This window comes from Fringilla coelebs (genome assembly GCF_963513975.1).
Source record: "Fringilla coelebs genome assembly, chromosome: 9".
NCBI lineage: Eukaryota > Metazoa > Chordata > Aves > Passeriformes > Fringillidae > Fringilla > Fringilla coelebs.
Window position 1 is genome coordinate 1,263,616 of NC_140067.1, and position 19,921 is coordinate 1,283,536.

At 46.8% G+C, this 19,921-nt stretch overlaps 1 protein-coding gene across 2 annotated transcripts in view; it reads right to left on the reverse strand.

The window, feature by feature from the left end:
* Positions 1–266: 266 nt before the first annotated feature.
* Positions 267–19,921, reverse strand: part of MIER1 (MIER1 transcriptional regulator) — a 36,495-nt gene continuing 16,840 nt past the window's right edge. For both annotated transcript variants that reach the window (XM_084211241.1, XM_084211240.1), the window contains 10 exons: positions 18,630–18,797; positions 15,420–15,552; positions 13,819–13,883; positions 13,428–13,500; positions 11,678–11,829; positions 9,409–9,490; positions 8,025–8,119; positions 6,649–6,776; positions 4,638–4,780; positions 267–3,222 (listed from right to left, as the gene is read on the reverse strand). In XM_084211241.1, the coding sequence (XP_084067367.1) occupies positions 2,897–3,222; positions 4,638–4,780; positions 6,649–6,776; positions 8,025–8,119; positions 9,409–9,490; positions 11,678–11,829; positions 13,428–13,500; positions 13,819–13,883; positions 15,420–15,552; positions 18,630–18,797 (1,365 nt within the window). In that variant the 3' untranslated portion in view covers positions 267–2,896. The remainder of the gene's footprint in view (positions 3,223–4,637; positions 4,781–6,648; positions 6,777–8,024; positions 8,120–9,408; positions 9,491–11,677; positions 11,830–13,427; positions 13,501–13,818; positions 13,884–15,419; positions 15,553–18,629; positions 18,798–19,921) is intronic.

The following is a 19,921-nucleotide window of genomic DNA, read 5'->3' on the forward strand; positions in this document are numbered from 1 at the left end:
GGATAAATCTGGGATTTAGGGGGCTCTTCACAGCCCCAGCAGGGTGAGGGGGGGGATTCTGGGTTTCCAGCTTTGAATATTCCTTGAGAAGGGATTTGGAAACATTATGGAGAATGAAGGGAACAGCTGGAAGTTGATGCAGAAAACTGGGTTTTGTTTCCATGGGTTTCAGTGCAGAGTAACAGAGTCACTGCTCTCCCATCCTCTGAGAGGGAATATTCCCCCCCTCTGGAGCAAGGAAAGTCAGGAATTTTGGATGCAGACAGTAAGTTTAAAAATATTTTAATAAGCTTTTCCAGAATTGCAGACGGGGAAGGGGAGTAAGAGGAGGGAATTACTGACAGTGCAAAATACTGTGTGGAAAAAATGTATCCAACTAATCTGTAGGGTTTGTGTGTGTGGGGGGGGAATTTATAGCACATTGAACCCTTTGGGAAGCACAAGGATTTCCTGTTGGACTGGATTCCCAACTGTACAGAAGGCTTGGAAAATGAAAGCAAAGTTAGCAGTTTCCAGGATTTTCAATAGCTTTAGTAGTGCAATGACTTAACGAGTTACAGTGGCTGCAGTTTGAAACATGAACAAAGTATTGTATAAAACACCAGCATAAACAAAAGGTAAATTAGAATTAAATATTCTTAAAGTCTAGCTGAGCATTACATAGTGGATTATGGAATGTCAGGTCTCTTCTAAGTATCACCAAAACAAAATAAAAATAAGGAAAGATAAAAAACAAAGCAACATTCCTGAAAATATACACAGTGCTGGATTTCACACACGAGCCTGAGACAATTCATTTGGAAACTTTCCTATGCATTGTTGGGAAGCATTTCCAACTTGCAACCGAAAACAAAGAGCATCCAAATAAAACTGAAAATAGGATTCTGCTTGTGTGGAACCGTCCTTGAGGTTCTGCTCATGACCAGAGGGGAGAGTTAACAGCAACCTCTGCCTCAGGCATTAATCACTGCATTCCTTAATTAACACAGGCCTTAATTAATGAACCTCACCCAGAGGCTCTCCAGGAGCAGGGCTGGCAGGCAGAGCTGATCATTCCCCAGGGTTCCTGCATCCACAACCCATCCTCATCCCGAGGCTTGGCTCTTTCCTGATCACAAAGTCCAGGGGAAGTTCAGTGGAGAAGAAACCAAATCAGCCCAAGCCCTCAGCACTGGGGTTTGGGTTGAAACATCCATTTCAAACCATTCAGTTCAACTGGAACCATAAAGAGCATAACCCTGCAGAGAAAATAACCAGGGAAGGATGAACAGCACACCTGTGAGGAGGAGGAGGAGGACACGGGGTCAGCAATGGTACAACTGAACAATTATCCCGGATTTGAACAGAGCAGAAGTGGAGCTGGGCTGAAGAAAACAACCAAACAAAACCAAAGTGAATTGGGATTTCAAACGTTCCTGATTGCTGGATGTAAATCCTACACCCACAACTTTTCAGTGGTGCTGCTGGCAGGGTGAGCATCACCCTATTCCCATTTAGTCATGAGGAATTTTTGGTTTCCACACTGGAATTAGTTCTCCCCAGCTCAATGTGAAATTCCTGCTCTCCCTTCTCCAGGTGAGCGTGTCCCTGTGCACCAACACAGCATGCCAGGATTTCCTAGGTTGGAAAAGACCTTTGAGATCATCAGGTGCTGCTCAGGAATTCCATCCAGCTCCCAGCTGCCTTTCCAGCCAGTCCAGCCTCACTGCAGCCCCTGCTGTGCTCCCTGAAACCTGGCAGGGAACAAACCAGGGGATGATGGAGCAGCTGAACGTGCACAAGGTTCAGTGAACTCGAGAATTTGGCTGCTGGGAGATTCCTCTGAGTTCCAAACAAAGGGGGAAGAAAGCAAGGAAATGTGTGCAATGCAAGCAGCATGCTTAACAGAAATTGAGACATCATCATTTGCCATAAAAGGAGTAAAATCCACGCTTCCAAAATCAAATGCCTCCTAACCACTCTTATATTAATTATTTACCGGTTTCTGGGAAGAAAATTAACACGTTGGTGATTAATTTTTAACTCGTTTGGTTTGGTTTGGTTTGGTTTGGGGTTTTTTTTTTGTTGGTTTTTTTTTAGAAAAGACTTCAGCAAAATAAAAGGAAGCTGACATTAGACTCAGGGTATCAACTCTCTCATAAAAGTTTACCAACTGTACAAGGTAAGAAAATTATACAAGCTTTTGTTTTAAGAAAGGACAGTTCAATCAAGACATAAGTACTGTAAAAATCTTTCAAAGGCTACAAAGAAATCTGGAAAAATACAGAATGTATTTCTTTAGCCCAGATAAAGAATATGGAAAGACATCATTGATGTCAACAATTTTACATAGACAAACCTGACCTGGTTTATTTATTTACCTTTTAAAACTTCTATATATAAAAATAGTTGTGCTCATAACTTTCAGGATTCATGAGGGTTCCTTAATGATGGGATGACATTTTCCTCTCTCCAGCAGGAGTGGAAGTCTCTGTGCCTGCTCTGTCTTGGCTTTTCCTCTTTTATTTCAACTTCCTGCAAAGCCCCAAATGCTTTGTTCACTTGTACACTGATTAAATGCTGTTTTATACATTAAATGCTGTATTAACACATTCTTTTATGTGTTAGGCTGGGAATATTTTTGCAGCAACTCACTGCTTTGTTCCTTAAATATTTAAGAGCCTTTTATCCCAGAACTGCAGCTGCCAGCTCTGAGAAATTCAATATTCTCCTGCTGCTTTTCAGCACTGAAGAAAACCAAATCATCGGATCTTTAGAGCCGACTAGAAGGTCTCAGGAAACAAAACAAAAAAATCTCAGATTGTTTATGGAACTGGACTTTGGAAGGTAACCCATCAACCCTGAAAATTTTAGACACCCAGAATTTACTCCAAGGAATAAAATCAGCTCCCAGCACTCAGTCTTCCAAAGTTTCCAGCTCCTCCAGCTTCCCATGGGAGTTGGTTTCCTGGAAGAACTCTGAAGCACCCGGGCTCTCCTTCCCATTGCTGTTAATTCTTCTTCTTTTCAGAGGTCTCTCACTCTTTTCCTCCAGCTCAGGCTCGTTCCTGGAGGCCGAGTGAGCCAGTTTGGGGTCACTGCAGAGGTTTTCGGGTTCGTAGCCGTTTGTGTCCAGCTCTGTGTGAGGGGTTTTCTTCCCACTGCAAGGTCCATTGACGTGCAGCCCCTCCAGCTTCGCCTCCTCCTTCCCTGGCACCTCCCCTGGGCCGTTGGCAGAGACCCCTGGGTGGGAGAGAAACCCCATCAGCAAAGCTCAGCAGCAACACAACAGCCTGGGCTGCCTCAGGAAAGCAGAGTTTGAACTCAAATTCATTAAAAATCCAGTGGTTTTCTCCTTCTCCTCACTGTGTGATTGATGTGCATACAAAAGGTTCAGGGAGTCCATGGAAGTGCTTAAAAGGAACAGAGAATGTCCTGGAATCCCAGGACCCCAGTGGGCTCTCCTCACCTGGGCTGGCTCAGGAAAGAGAATTTGCACTCAAAATTCATTAAAAATCCAGTGTTTTTCTGCTTCTCCTCACTGTGTGACTGATGTGCACACAACTGACAGAACCTAGGCAAGTGCTTCAAAGGAACAGAGAACGTCCTGGAAGCCCAGGATGGCGGGGCTGCAGGAGGGCTCTGCTCACCTGGGCACTCTATGCAGCTTCCAGGGAGTTTCCAGGCCCTGAGTGAGTCCCCAGCTCCTCCCTCGGCCTGGCTCTCCTCCCTGGCTCCTCTCCCATTCCCAGCTCCCTCCCCAGCCCTCAGGAACAGCTCCTGAGGAGCAGCAGGAGCTCCCAGGGGCTCGGTGCCCTGCTCAGGACTCCCCCAGCACTGAGCTCCACCTCTGCCTGGCACAGGGCACACAGAACTCACAAACCTCAGCTCACAGGAAATTCTGGTGGGGTTTATCTTCCAGACAAGGCCCCTGCCTACATGCAAACATGGAGGGGTTTTAAAAACCAGTTTTAACTTGAAATAGGCTGCTTGTCTCTGGGGGTGCCCGCCTGGAGAAGAGGAGGCTTAGGGAGAGCGCCGAGCCATTTCCTGGGCTGAAAGGGGCTCCAGCAGAGTGACTTGGGACAGGACACAGGGAATGGCACCACACTGGCAAAAGGTCAGGGACAGATGGGACATGGGCACAGAGGAACAGGAGCAGCCTGTGAGGGTGGGCAGGGGCTGGGACGGAATTCCCAGAGAAGCTGCGGCTGCTGCACCCCTGCAGGGCCTGAGGCTGCCTGGGAGCAGCCCAGGATGGCGGGAGGCGCCCCTGGCAAGGCAGGGACGGCAGGGACGGCAGGGATGGGCTCTGCCGAGCCAGAGCAGCCCGGGATGGCGGGAGGTGTCCCGGGATGGTGGGAGGTGACCCTGAACAGCAGGGACGGGCTCTCCCGAGCCAGAGCAGCCCGGGATGGTGGGAGGTGACCCTGAGCAGCCCGGGATGGCGGGAGGTGTCCCTGAGCAGCCCGGGATGGCGGGAGGCGTCCCTGAGCAGCCCGGGATGGCGGGAGGTGTCCCTGAGCAGCCCGGGATGGCGGGAGGTGTCCCTGAGCAGCCCGGGATGGCGGGAGGCGTCCCTGAGCAGCCCGGGATGGCGGGAGGTGTCCCTGAGCAGCCCGGGATGGGGATGCCGTGCCGGGCATTCGGGCCCTCACCGTTCGGGGCGCTGCCGGGGGCGCACTCGTCCCTGTCCCTCTCGGACTGGCTGGTGCTGCTGTTGGAGGCCGTGGGCGGCGGCGACGGGGCCCGGCTGGAGGCGGCGCTCTCGCTCTCGTCCAGGAGGCGGTCCATGTAATCCCTGCGGGACAGACAGACAGACACACAGCTGGGACACAGCCACGGGATCCCTGCGGGACAGACAGACAGAGACACAGCTGGGACACAGCCACGGGATCCCTGCGGGACAGACAGACAGAGACACAGCTGGGACACATCCACGGGATCCCTGCAGGACAGACAGACACACAGAGCTGGGACAGGATCCATGGATTCTCTGTAGGACACACAGACACAAGAGCTGGGACAGGGCTGGGATGGGCTGGAGATGCTCCTGCACACACTGCAGGGTGGAAAGGCTTTCCACTGGCAGAGGGCAGGGATGGATGGGATTTTGGGAAGGAATTCCTGGCTGGGCTGGAATTCCCAGAGCAGCTGTGGCTGCCCTGGATCCCTGGCAGTGCCCAAGGCCAGGCTGGCTGGACCCTGGGGCTGGAGCAGCCTGGCAGTGTCCTCTGGCAGTGTCCTCTGTCCCCCATCCCTGCCCACTGGATGGGCTTTGAGTTCCCTCCCAGCCCAAACCATTCCATGATTCCAAACCCTTTGTGTCTGCCCTGTGCTTCCAGGGTGATCCCTCCAGGCACTGAACCCTTGGAATTTGCTGAGCCACCAATACCAAACCATTCCAGTCAATATAAATCCCATTTGTGCACAAAACACCCAAAGGGGTCAGGCTAAAAGCAGGTGAAAAACTCCAGAGTCCAAGACATTCCCATCTGTGCCATTTATTCCAGAGCTCCAGTTCAGGGCAGGATGAAGATGGAAACAAAGGGAGCTGGTGGATGAAACCCTTGGATATGGTGGGAGGGCTGGAGTAACTCCAGAAACTTCTCCTGACACGTAATTATCCTGGAATTCCACTCTGAATACCCTGAATTTATCTGCAAAATCATTCAAGAACAGACAAGTCCAGTCCTTAATGCCACTGCTGCTGCACCCAACAGCAGGAAGAGACCCAAAAATGTCTCATTTGGGGAAAAATGGAAAATGGAGGAAAACAGGAGTAATGGAAAATAGGAGAAAATGGAAAATAGGGGAAAAATAGAAAACAGGGGAAAATGGAAAATAGGGGGGGAAATGGAAAATAGGAGGGGAAATGGAAAATATGGAAAATAGGGGAAAATGGAAAAGAGGGAAAATGGAAAATAGGGGGGAAAAAACCCACCAAGAGATGGAAGGAAAGGGGGAGCCAGCCAGTCCCTGCCAGGTAAGAAGCTCTCTGAAACACCCACAAAGTCCCTGATGGCAACTCTGCGTGTCCCAGAGCCCTGAAATGTTTGAAGAAACAATAATATTCCACAGAAGGATCAAGAGAGGAGCCAGGAAGAAATGAGGAATGAAAATAATAGTAAAAAAGCTTGGCAGGAGGCAGTGGAAAGAGTGGGACCGGCAGATCAGAGCTTTGGAATGAAGGGCAGCAGAACAAGCTGGGAGTGCAGCTCTGCTCACACATTCCCTCTTTCCTCAGCAAGGATGGGAATGGGAAAAGGAGCTTTGGAGAGCCCAAAATCCCCTGGGATTTGGTGTTGTGCTGGCCAGAACGATGGACAAACAAATGCACCACAAATTCCACCTGGAACTTGGGGTTCATGCTTTTGTAGAAAATATATTTAATTGAAACAAGCATTATTTAAAAACCCTATTAACATTTAAAAAGTAAACCAACCAAATCCTAACAGAACTCCAACTCAAATTGCTCCTCAGTGCAAAGTGTTGGCCTTACCCCAAATAAATGTATTTGACACGTTATTTATACACACTTATGACATTCTTTTTTACACTTTGGCTCTTTTCCTGCTGCAAATTAGGCTTTGAATCCCTGAATTTTCAGCTGAGAGCAAGCCTAAACAAAGATTGAACCCCAAAAGGATGAAATCAGGCACATCTTACGTGACCCCAGGGTGCAGGTTGTATTTTTTCTTCCCGAAGCGGGTCTGCTGAGCGAAGAAATCGTAACGTTCCGACTTTTTCCACATGTAATAAAAAGCCACACACTCCCCCACGGAGCGCGTCCGCACCTGGGGGCACAGACACGGAACTGGGTCAGCTCTGCCCCCCACAAACCCAGCAAAAAGGGCCACATCCCCACCCAAAACTGCCTGGAAAAGGGGAAATGCTCGGTGAAAAAGTTCAAAACTGAGAGGGAAGTTCAGGGGGTTTGTAAAGAAGGAAAGACGGAAGGAAAGATGGAAGGAAGGAAAGGAGAGGAAGGAGAGGAAGGAGAGGAAGGAAGGAGAGGAAGGAGAGGAAGGAGAGGAAGGAAGGAGAGGAAGGAGAGGAAGGAAGGGAAGGAAGGGAAGGAAGGGAGGGAAGGGAGGGAAGGGAGGGAAGGGAGGGAAGGGAGGGAAGGGAGGGAGGGAGGGAGGGAGGGAGGGAGGGAGGGAGGGAGGGAGGGAGGGAAGGAAGGAGGAAGGAAGGAAGGAAGGAAGGAAGGAAGGAAGGAAGGAAGGAAGGAAGGAAGGAAGGAAGGAAGGAAGGAAGGAAGGAAGGAAGGAAGGAAGGAAGGAAGGAAGGAAGGAAGGAAGGAAGGAAGGAAGGAAGGAAGGAAGGAAGGAAGGAAGGAAGGAAGGAAGGAAGGAAGGAAGGAAGGAAGGAAGGAAGGAAGGAAGGAAGGAAGGAAGGAAGGAAGGAAGGAAGGAAGGAAGGAAGGAAGGAAGGAAGGAAGGAAGGAAGGAAGGAAGGAAGGAAGGAAGGAAGGAAGGAAGGAAGGAAGGAAGGAAGGAAGGAAGGAAGGAAGGAAGGAAGGAAGGAAGGAAGGAAGGAAGGAAGGAAGGAAGGAAGGAAGGAAGGAAGGAAGGAAGGAAGGAAGGAAGGAAGGAAGGAAGGAAGGAAGGAAGGAAGGAAGGAAGGAAGGAAGGAAGGAAGGAAGGAAGGAAGGAAGGAAGGAAGGAAGGAAGGAAGGAAGGAAGGAAGGAAGGAAGGAAGGAAGGAAGGAAGGATTTTTGCAGGATTTCTGCACTTCCAGTTACAAATTCTGGGCTTTGAGAAACCAATTTGGATGTAAATGTTGGGAAAAAACTGAGGAGGAAAAAATTCCTGCTGGATCCATCCCTGGAAGGGTCCAAGGCCAGGCTGGAGCAAGCTGGGATACTGAAGTGTCCCTGCCCATGGGATCTTTAAAGTCCCTTCCAACCCAAACCATTCCAGGATTCTGTGATTCAACAGTAAAAATGAAATAATTTTGTCCATTTCTTTATGAAGGACAAAATTTATTCACAATTACTTTGTTTTCAAATGTAAAAAGTGAGAATTGCACTTAATTTTACCTTATTTGCCTGAATCACATGGAAATCCTTGCCATAGACTTTCAGCCCTTGCTCAAAGTTCCTGCACTCCTCTTCTGTCCAAACAGATAATTCTTCTACAGGAAAATCAAAAATAAAAGCAATAAAGAAAATAGTTAATTTGAAAAGCCACTAAAAAGCAACTGAAGTGACAGAAAAGATCTGGGTCCTTCCTCCAGCTGCTGGAGAAGGATTCCACAGGAAGCAGCCCAGGAATTTCACTTTTTGGTAGAAAAATGGGAATTCTCCCGTTGAAGGACCAGGCTGGGAGATGGGAGGAGCTGGTTTTGTAGGGACTCTATGAATAAAACCTGATCTGGCCTCATTGATCCTTCAGGTCCCAGTAAATCAAATGGTGGGAATAATTAAATAAAAGGTTAATTTGCTCCTTTATTTAGGATTATTTTATTTTATGTATTAGGGTTTTAAATGCTACTCTGCAAAATCAAAAATTCATTTTCTCCTTTATTTAGAATTAACTCATTTTATGTATCAGGGCTTTAAATATTATATTTTGAAAAATAAAAGGTTTATTTGCTCCTCTATTGAGAATTAATTCATTTTATGTATCAGGGTTTTTAGCTACACTCTATAAAATAATAAAATAATTTACTCCTTTATTTAGAATTATTTCATTTCATTATATCAGGGTTTTTAACCTTATACTTTATAAAATTAAAGGTTAATTTTTGCTTTTATTTAGAATGAATTCATTTTATCTAGCAGGGTAATGTTATACTTTGTAAAATAAAAGGTTTATTTGCTCCTTTATTTAGGATTATTTCATTTTACGTATCAGAGTTTTTATTGCTACACACTGTAAAATAAAAAATTAATTTGATCCTTTATTTAAAATTAATTTATTTTATGTAGCAGGGTTTTAATGCTACACTCTGTAAAATAAAAAATGTATTTGTTCCTTTATTTAAAATTAATTTATTTTATGTAGCAGGGTTTTAATGCTACACTCTGTAAAAAAAATTAATTTTCTCCTTTATTTAGAATTCATTCATTTTACATAGCAGGGTTTTTAATGTCATTTTTGTAAAATAAAAGTTTTATTTGCTCCTTTATTTAGAATGAATTCATGTCTCCTGTTTGTTGCATTCACTTTGATGACTGAAGGGTCTAAAAGAGAACAATAAAATACCTAAAATATTGAGGTGAGTTGTCAAGAAGTGATTTTCACCTTGAAGTTGGGGCAGAAGTCGCAGATATTTGTATCAAATATGGCCAGCAAGGGAAGGGAATTCCACACTGCTAATTCCATTCTCCAGAGAACAGTGAGGGATTCCCTGGGGCTGCCTTGAAATGGAGCTGAACCCACCTTGTGAGCCCAGATGGGGACTGAGGGATGCAAACTCACCTCTGGCCGCTTTGACGTTAAACCTCAGCCTCCTCAAGGACTCCTCCGTGTCAAAATTGCACTTGACCAGCTCGTAGAGGGCCTGCAGGGAGAGAAATGCACAGAGAGCACTGCAGGGAGGGAAATGCACACAGAGCACTGCAGGGAGGGAAGGCACAGAGAGCACTGCAGGGAGGGAAATACACAGGGAACTGCAGGGAGGGAAATGCACAGAGAGCACTGCAGGGAGGGAAATGCACAGAGAGCACTGCAGGGAGGGAAGGCACACGGAGCACTGCAGGGAGGGAAATGCACAGAGAGCACTGCAGGGAGGGAAATGCACAGAGAGCACTGCAGGGAGGGAAATGCACACAGAGCACTGCAGGGAGGGAAATGCACAGAGAGCACTGCAGGGAGGGAAGGCACACAGAGCACTGCAGGGAGGGAAATGCACAGAGAGCACTGCAGGGAGGGAAATGCACACAGAGCACTGCAGGGAGGGAAATGCACAGGGAACTGCAGGGAGGGAAATGCACAGAGAGCACTGCAGGGAGGGAAATGCACACAGAGCACTGCAGGGAGGGAAATGCACACAGAGCACTGCAGGGAGGGAAATGCACAGAGAGCACTGCAGGGAGGGAAATGCACACAGAGCACTGCAGGGAGGGAAATGCACAGGGAACTGCAGGGAGGGAAATGCACAGAGAGCACTGCAGGGAGGGAAATGCACAGAGAGCACTGCAGGGAGGGAAATGCACAGAGAGCACTGCAGGGAGGGAAATACACAGGGAACTGCAGGGAGGGAAATGCACAGAGAGCACTGCAGGGAGGGAAATGCACAGAGAGCACTGCAGGGAGGGAAGGCACATGGAGCACTGCAGGGAGGGAAATGCACACAGAGCACTGCAGGGAGGGAAATGCACAGAGAGCACTGCAGGGAGGGAAATGCACAGAGAGCACTGCAGGGAGGGAAATACACAGGGAACTGCAGGGAGGGAAATGCACAGAGAGCACTGCAGGGAGGGAAATGCACAGAGAGCACTGCAGGGAGGGAAGGCACATGGAGCACTGCAGGGAGGGAAATGCACACAGAGCACTGCAGGGAGGGAAATGCACACAGGGAACTGCAGGGAGGGAAATGCACAGAGAGCACTGCAGGGAGGGAAATGCACAGAGAGCACTGCAGGGAGGGAAATGCACAGAGAGCACTGCAGGGAGGGAAATGCACACAGAGCACTGCAGGGAGGGAAATGCACACAGAGCACTGCAGGGAGGGAAATGCACACAGAGCACTGCAGGGAGGGAAGGCACACGGAGCACTGCAGGGAGGGAAATGCACACAGAGCACTGCAGGGAGGGAAATGCACACAGAGCACTGCAGGGAGGGAAATGCACACAGAGCACTGCAGGGAGGGAAATGCACACAGAGCACTGCAGGGAGGGAAATGCACAGGGAGCACTGCAGGGAGGGAAATGCACCAGAGCACTGCAGGGAGGGAAATGCACCAGAGCACTGCAGGGAGGGAAATGCACCAGAGCACTGCAGGGAGGGAAATGCACAGAGAGCACTGCAGGGAGGGAAATGCACACAGAGCACTGCAGGGAGGGAAATGCACACAGAGCACTGCAGGGAGGGAAATGCACACAGAGCACTGCAGGGAGGGAAATGCACACAGAGCACTGCAGGGCCACCCCAGCCTGCTGCGGCACAGCAACGCCCAGAAACCCCCGGTGCCTCCTCAGACTAAAAACAAACCCTGAGGATCGATGCAGTGCAACTGGAGCTGTATTTACTGTGTTTACACTTCCAAATCTCTATTTACAGAACCAAGAAAACGCCCAAGCAGAGCACTGCAACTTCTTAATCCATTACACAAGTTTGTGAAGTTGATGGAGGGTTTTTTTGAAGATTTTTAATCCACTACACACTTTTTTTAAATTGATGTGTAGGGGTTTTTTTGGGTATGAAGAAATATCAAGTGTGCATTCATAGAGTATTTTATCATTGAAAAATTCTGTACCTGAGAGAATTAATTCATACAGATTTATATATATATATATAAAAATTATTTTATTCATTTTCTGTGATATATTTATTTTACATAAAGCAACATTAAGCTCAAGTTAACAGTTTAATATTCACTGAGAGGTAAAATCCTCATCAAATTTCGATTTCCACAAGGAACAATGAAACTGTTCCAAACCAGATTTCCCCTCTTGGGAGAAATATGAACTAAAAAGAAGATTAATTCTAGAAAATAATCTGCAAATTGTGGTTATTTTTTTGTACCTGCTCATTGTCTTTGATGTGGGAGCCCTCAGGAATTGCATCCAGGCCCTTCTCCTCTCCCGTGCGCCTCGAGGCCTCGTTGAGGAATTCTATGACTTTATCCTCTGGTAAAAAGTCAGGATTCCAGAGCAGCTGGTCATCATTTTCATACACTGGATAAACCCCAGGGAGAGCACAAGCAAATGAAATCATTATAATCAAATGAAATAATTAGAAAGGTAATTATTGTTTCTGATCAACCCTGGGGGATCATGAGCACCATTCATCTGGCAATCAGTAAAACCTCATGGATGCAGGATGCAGATGACTTGGGTTTTGGACTCTGCCTTCAAATCCTGGCATGATCTGGGTTCTGGATTATAGAACTCATCCTGCACCTCCAGAATTTTAATCTCCACCTTTTCCAGAGCTTTCACGGGAGTCTGAGAGCAGGGAAGCCACAGTAAACTGAATTGAATGGAGAAATGTGGGCCAAGTGAGATATCCCCTGATTATTTTGAAAGAGCCAAGCTTTGGACTGCAGCAAAATAAAGTGAAATTCTGGCTATTACAGTAGGAAAATATCCAGACCTTGTTTGTGGGCTCCAACAACCTGAGGAAGAGCAGCAAGGAAGGAATCTGAGCACTGATTCCAAGGGAAATGCTTGGGAAAGCACAGCCAGCACAGGGAGGGAGGTGTGGGGGGAGCTCAGGGGGTTCAGAGATGAATCTCTATTTGGAAAAAGTAATTTATTGTGGAAATAAATATAAATAAACCCCCAAAGGTGGAAAAGAAAAGGATTAAATGTCTTGCAAAGAAAGCAGCTTCATTTCACCCAGGACACACTTTGGGAACAGCTCCCAGGAGTTTTCTGGGTTTTTGTTCCAGAGGTTCCCACTCAGCTGATGTTTGGCTGCTCATTCAAGAAAACAAAGAGTTCTAGGAAGCCTCAGAGAATCCTGGAATGGTTTGGTTGGAAGGGACCTTAAAAACCATCCAATTCCATGGATTCCACTGGGAGGAGGGAGCTCCACTGAGCCAGGGTGCTCCAAGGCCCGTCCAGCCTGGCCTGGGAACTCCCAGGGATCCAGAGGGAGCCACAACCTCCCTGGGCAATGAGATAACTGAGCACAAACTTGGGCTCTAGAAGGGCTCCAGGCTTTGTGGTGCTCATTTAAAAACTAAATTCTACAAAACTACAAAGAAATCCACTCTCATTGACCTGCAGTGTGAGCAAATCCTTAGGAATGGGCTGAATGAGCAGGAAAATTTCCTTTTTCTGCTCCCAGTTTAAACTGGACCTGCCTTTCCTGACAGCATCCAGCCAAAGCCTCTGCTTGGGATGAGGGGAAAAATTGCTGGGGAAAAAAAATCCACAAGGGCAGAACTTCTTCTTCCTGATTGAAGAGGTACAAAATGTGAAAAGCAAAGCTGCTGGCACCATTTTGCCCTTTTTAATGTGATAATCCAGTTCCAGCAGCACAATTTCTCCATTGGCTGTTTGATTTCACATGAAAGAAATCCATAAGTGAAGAGGTTGCAGCTTGTGGGATCACTCAATCAGACTCCAAAGGTTCAAGAGGCACCAGGCCAAGAATAAAATCCTTCTTTCCCTCTTCCTCCAGCTCTGCTGAAGCACAGGATGAGCTCTAATTCGATGATGGTGCCTCTAATTGTCACTCCTTTATTAAGACACATGACATCAATCCAGTCTTTTCTTTCTCCTAATCAGACATTGATCCCAAGCAGCAATAAATGGTCAAATCTCACCTTTTTCATTCTCTTTGTATTTGCAGGTGCCAGCTGGAATTTCAGCTTGGAACATAGAGCCCACCATGATTTCCTGATTGGAATAAAAAGAAGAAGTGAAGCCACCCTGAGATTTTTTGTTAGCAAACAGGAGCATGATCACATCTTTTTTTCCTCCCCTCTTGAAACTTCCATTGTTTAAAATCTAAAAATGCAATTAACAGGTTCAAAATTGAAGACAGCTATATGGAAATGGATTTTTGACTGTTTGGGGAGGACTTAAAGACTTCTCATTACCAAAACTCTCCTATTTATGGGGGAAAACTGCAGAGGATTTAGGTGCTCCACAGAGCTCAGAGTTACCCAGTAACAGATGAATTAATTATTCATGAAATGTGGGCTGAATATTTACCTTTTTCCAGTCTTCTGAGGGAATATAATCTTCATCTTCTTCAGATTCCTCCTCTATTTCACTATCTGCAAGGAATTTTGCAGACATTTGAGCCCAGGGGAGCAGGGCTGGCAGAGCCCAGCAGCCCCAGCTCCCTCCCTCCTTATCTCAGGGACACTTTTGGGGACAACACTCATGGCTCAGCAGTGATAAAAAAATGACCCACCCAGATTTGGATCAAGATACAAGCCAAGCTCTGAGAAATTCAGACATAAATAAAAACATCCCTAAATTTTGTTACTAAATTCACATTTCTTTTCCCTCGGCTTCAAAGGATCCCCATCTAAGTTTATTCTGAATTTGTGGGAATATTTTTGTGGGTTTCAAGCCCTTTTCCATCAGCTCCTGGCTTAGTTGCTGCTGTTCTTTTCCAGGGAGTTTCAGGCAGATCTCAGCAGAAGGTGAGAGAAATCTGGGAGTGTTTCCTCCTGGGCAACATTTCGGAGCCTGGGATGCCCAGCAGCACTTCCAGGGGATTATCTGGGATGAGGACTGGCAGGAATGTTAAGCTCTTTATGGTACTGGCCAGCTGCCTTCCCCAAGGTGCTGGTTTCTGTACAGGATGTGATACAGCAGCATTTAAATTATCTATACATTAAATGACATTTTATACACAGCTGAGAGCTGTGCAAACCCCCAAACCTAATGCAATACAAGTGAATTAAGTTAAATCTGTGCTTAAAAATAGGCATTTATTGAAGATATTTGCAATCCTCTGCACAGCTACACACTTGGCAATTGTTCATTGAAATTTAAAGGTTCCTTGGCAATTTTGCATTTAAATAAACCACAAATTAATAATTGCACTTCTAACCAATAATTATCAAGTGTAAGGTATGGTGAGGAACCTTTTATTTGTTCAAACACAGAACAGAAGGAATTCAAATTGCAACAGCCACTTTTATTGAAGAAAAAGAAAATATCTGCTGTCCCAAGCAGCCCAAGGGGGTCAGATCCCATCAGGGGAGATTCCAGGGAAATCAGAGTTCAGGGGATGCAAAATCCATTTGTAAACAAAATAAGAATGAAAATGATCAGCTCAGAGCTGGCAACAGAATCAAAACTGGAATTCTTGAAGCAAATTTTTATTGTTTGTGACCTGCCCCTTTCACTATTTTAGGGTTAACAATTCTTGGTCTTTGCCAGATTTTATTGCTTTTCTGTTTCTGAGGAAATCTGTGCTTTATTTGTAGGAAATTTCAGTTGATTCTTCCCTTCAGGTGGACTCTGAGGTCCTTTGGATGAGGACAGAGCCCAGGCTTTGGCAAATAACCAGAGCACACCAATTCATTTGAACCTGTAAAATGTCAAATTTCAATCTCAATTATTCAATTGCCCCCAGATCTCCTCCTTTCTTGTAAAATCAGAGATTATCTCCAGTCCTTCCAAGAGGCAGCAGAGCAGCTTCAGCCCTCAGCTAAAACCAAGATTTTCCTTCTTTGTTTTGAGCACAATTCTCACCAACAGCAGGGCCATGAAGAGGAAAACTCAATATTTTTGGGCTCAAAATGAATTTCAGGCACAGAATACTGGGATTTTGGGGCTGAGCAAACTGGACTTACTGGTATCAAAATATTTACAGCGCCGAGGGCGAATGATCTCCTGGGGGTCTTGAGAAGCCACAGATGGGGCTGGGTCATCATTGGAGGACTGGGTCTCATCCTCCTGCCCTGAGGAATCCTTGATGGTCTCCTCCTGCCACAAATGCAAATCAAAATCAATTAGGGAAAAAATCAGCAGCACCTCACTTATCCCTGGCAGCGAAAAATCCGATTTTTAATCAGATTTTTAAATATTCTTGCCAGGATTGGCAATAGATTAACCCCAAATCTCCTTTATTTGTGGCTTGTCCTGGCTGAGCCACCACAAATGTAATTTTTTTAATGTGTGAACACATTCTGAGGTTGCTTTTTAAGTAGATAAAACTTAAATCTTTGCTTTTTTTAATTCACATGTTTTTTATTGAATTTCACTTCAATTAAATTTTACTTTGGTCTCCAAAGCTCTTTCTTAGGAATTTTCAATAAAAAGAGGAGGGATTTAGATGGAAATGGCACCTGCCACAGAAATCCATGTGAATTGAGTCATTCAACCCCGCAGGAACAGCAGGGTTGGCTCAGAACATTGAGCCAAGACCAAAAATAGGAATAAATTCCTTAATTAGGATAAATTCCTTAATTAGTAACATTTTCATTGTGGACATACTCTGAGGTTGTTTTTAAGATCAATAGAACAGCCAGACTGTAACAAATCAGAAACATGGACCCAAAGGAAATCTGAATCTTTGCTTCTTTGCTTTTTTTAATCCTCATGGTTTTTATTGAATTTCATTTCAATGAAATTTTACTTTGGTCTTTAAAATCCATTCTCACGAATTTTCAAGAAAAAAAAGGAAGGGATTTAGATGGAAATGGTACCTGCCATAAAAACCCATGTGAATTGGGTGGTTCAACCCCACAGGAAGAACAGGGTTGGCTCAGAACATTGAGCCAAAAATCAGAATAAATTCCTTTATTTGTACACAAACCACCAGAACTCAGGAATTGTTACATGCAGAAAAAATGAAAATGATAAATATTTTTTTAAAATGGATTTTCTGTGCTGCCAAGCCTGCTGTCTGCAGGTTTGGTGTTTTCTGCTGGATGCACTGGGGCTGTGTGGAGCATCGGGCCCAGCACACGGGGCTGTGCAGCTCCAGCAGCCTGCAGAGCCCTGTCACATGTGCAGCTCAGAGCAGATTAAAAATAGCAGCAGGGAGTGCAGGGAGGGAAATGGGCCAGGGCTGGAGCAGGAGAGCTCCTGATCCCACAGCCTGAGCATCCCCACAGCCTGAGCACAGCCCGGGGCCCGAATCCCACTGGGACCACTGGGATGGGAGGGACTGGGATGGGCTGGGATGGACTGGGATGGGCTGGGATGTGCTTGGAGGGGTTAAAGAGGGACTGGGAGGGACTGCGAGGGACTGGGATGGGCTGGGGGCTGCTCTGGGCTGGGGGCTGCTCTGGACTGGGCTGAACTGGTGTGAACTGGGATGAGATGGGAGAGGCCTGACCTAGAGCTGGGCTGGGCTGGGCTGAACTGGTGTGAACTGGGATGGACTGCAGGGCCCTTGCTCCCAGTGCAGGGCTGAACTGGTGTGAACTGGGCTGGACTGCAGGGCCCTTGCTCCCAGTGCAGAGCTGAACTGGTGTGAACTGGGATGGACTGCAGGGCCCTTGCTCCCAGTGCAGGGCTGAACTGGTGTGAACTGGGATGGACTGCAGGGCCCTTGCTCCCAGTGCAGGGCTGAACTGGTGTGAACTGGGATGGACTGGGGGGCCCTTGCTCCCAGTGCAGGGCTGAACTGGTTGAACTGGGATGGACTGGGGGCCCTTGCTCCCAGTGCAGGGCTGAACTGGTTGAACTGTGCCAGCGCTGCTGAGGGCAGAGGTGCCAGCCCTGCACTGTCCCTATGGAGTGGGGCCCCTCCTGCAGGGGTGGCTCCTGCTGGGGACACAGGGACAGCAGAGGCAGGGCCTCAATCAGCTGCTGAGAGCCCTGAGGACAGCCAGGGTGGCATTTGTGGCAGGAGGGGACAGAGCAGTGAGGGCACAGCAGGAAGTGACACTCCAGGAGCAGCACCGAGCCTTAGCTTGATTCTGGCCAGGATTACTGGGGTTGGAGGAGCCCTCCAGGGTCACCCAGCCCAAGTGGGACCCATCCCCACCCTGTCACCAGCCCAGAGCACCGAGTGTCACATCCAGGGCTTCCCTGGACACTCCAGGACCTGACCACCCTTTCCATGAGGAAATTCTCCCGAGAGAATTTTCCCTGAAAGAATTCTCCCTGCAGCCTTCATGTTACATAAGTTTCTCCCCCTCCCCTGAACCTTTCCTGATCCAGTCTCACTCTGGATCTTCCTTTTGAACTGTTCAACCCCCACAAAGAACAATCTTCTCCAGCATCTGTCAAGGCAGCTTGTAAATCCCAGGAACTTCAGTTGCTGACTCAGATGTACCATTCCTCATCCCTGGGTGCCATTCCAGGGATTCTCAGATAGGTGAAGGTACCAAAACCCCAGAATGGATCTCTTTTAGAGCCACATTAGGAAATGAAACCTCCTCTAAGGCCTCAGCTTTTGTGTCACTGACAATTCCAAGGGGTATCTTAACGGAATTCAGGATGCAGCAGCTGTGCCCATGACAGGACTCTACATTCCAAGTAGAAAAATCTCTTTTTTAAAATCAGAAAAATATTTGAAGAGAACACAGAAAAGGAGTTTGAAAATGCTAAGCTCAAAACTAAACATTTGGCAAAGATACTTGAAGCATTAAGTTCAGTTAATTCAAGTACAACCAGGCTGGAAAAATACAATTTAAAAGGCTCAAGCTGGAAAACTTGTAGGATTTCCAAGACCCAGAGCCACATTTAATCCAGCTCCACACTTGTGCAGTTTCAATAATCAGCTTTTCTACTCCAAGTAAGTGTTCAGCTGAATCCCTAAAGGTGTCTGCAGGCATTTAAAATGTCAGTGCTGATGTTCTGAAGGACAATTCCCATCCCTCACGTGATGCTGCATCCAGGGATTTTCAATTGCCTCTGTTTGGGATGACAGAGATGGAATTAAGAGCAATTAAGAGAAATACAGACGGGTAATTAAGAGGAAACCTTATTAGTAAAGCCAGGTTCATGAGATCAACTCTATTACAAATTAGCTCTGCCACGACCCGAGACACTGAGTAGGGCAGGTATGCAAATCATGAATTTACATATGCAAACGAGCGCACATTTACCTTGTTTTCCCCACTGCAGCCGCTGTTGTCATCGTTATCGACATCATCATCATCCTCTCCCTCCTCCTCCTCCTCTTCTTCCTCCTCCTCCTCCTCCTCCTCCTGCAGGGGCACGGTGCCATCGTAGCCGTAGCGGCTCAGCAGCTCCTGGATGGGCATGTCACTCTCCTGGGCAGAGCCCAAAAAAACTGGGAATTAACTGGCACATCCCACAGGAACAGCTCCATGGAATCACAGCTCTCAGCACAGCACAGGGACCGGGGCACCCACCCCAACAATGGTCACTAGGGACTGGCAAAATCATCTGGAACTTTGGGATCATTAGAAAAGTGTGGGGTTTCTGAGTGGGATAATTTATTTCCCAATCCTTAATTTATTTCCAGCAAATCTCCCACCCCAACAGGATCTCCTGGATGGGCATGTCACTTTCTTGGGCAAAATTCTAACACAACCTGGGAATTGACAGGGATATTTCACAGGAATTGCTCTGCAGCATCAAGGTTCTCAGCAAAGCACAGGGCTCAGAATGGTCACTACAACTACACCAAGAATGGTCACTGTGGATTGGCAAAATTGGAAGTTTGGGCTCTTAAGGAAAATGTGGGGGGTGTTTCTGCAGGATAATTTACTTCCCAATCCTTGACTTATTTCCAGCAGAACTCCCACCCCAACAGGATCTCCTGGATGGGCATGTTGCTTTCCTGGGCAAAAAACCTGGGAATTAACAGGAATATTTCACAGGAATTGCTCTGCAGCATCAAGGTTCTCAGCAAAGCACAGGGATCAGGGCACCTTCACCAAGAACAGTCATTCCAAAAGGGATGGACTGGCAAAATTGGAAGTTTGGGCTCCTAAGGAAAATGTGAGGGTTTTGTGCAGGATAATTTATTTCCCAATCCTTGATTTATTTCTAGCATGGACCCAACAGGATCTCCTGGATGAGCATGTTGCTTTCCTGGGCAAAATCCAAACAAAAACTGGGATTTAATGGGAATAATTCCACAGGAATTGCTCTGCAGCATCAAGGTGAGCACTTCCCCACAAACCACAGGGATCAGGGTGCCCACACCAAGAACAGCCATCCCAAAAAGGATGGATTAGCAAAATTGGAAGTTTTGGCTCTTATGGAAAATGTGAGGGGTTTTTTCTGCTGGATAATTTATTTCCCAATCCTTGATTTATTTGCAGCAGACCTCCCACCCCAACAGGATCTCCAAGGGGCCATCAATCTCATTAAAAGGGTTTGGTTTTATCAAACACCTTGAGCTCCCAGAGGAATATTGGAATATTTA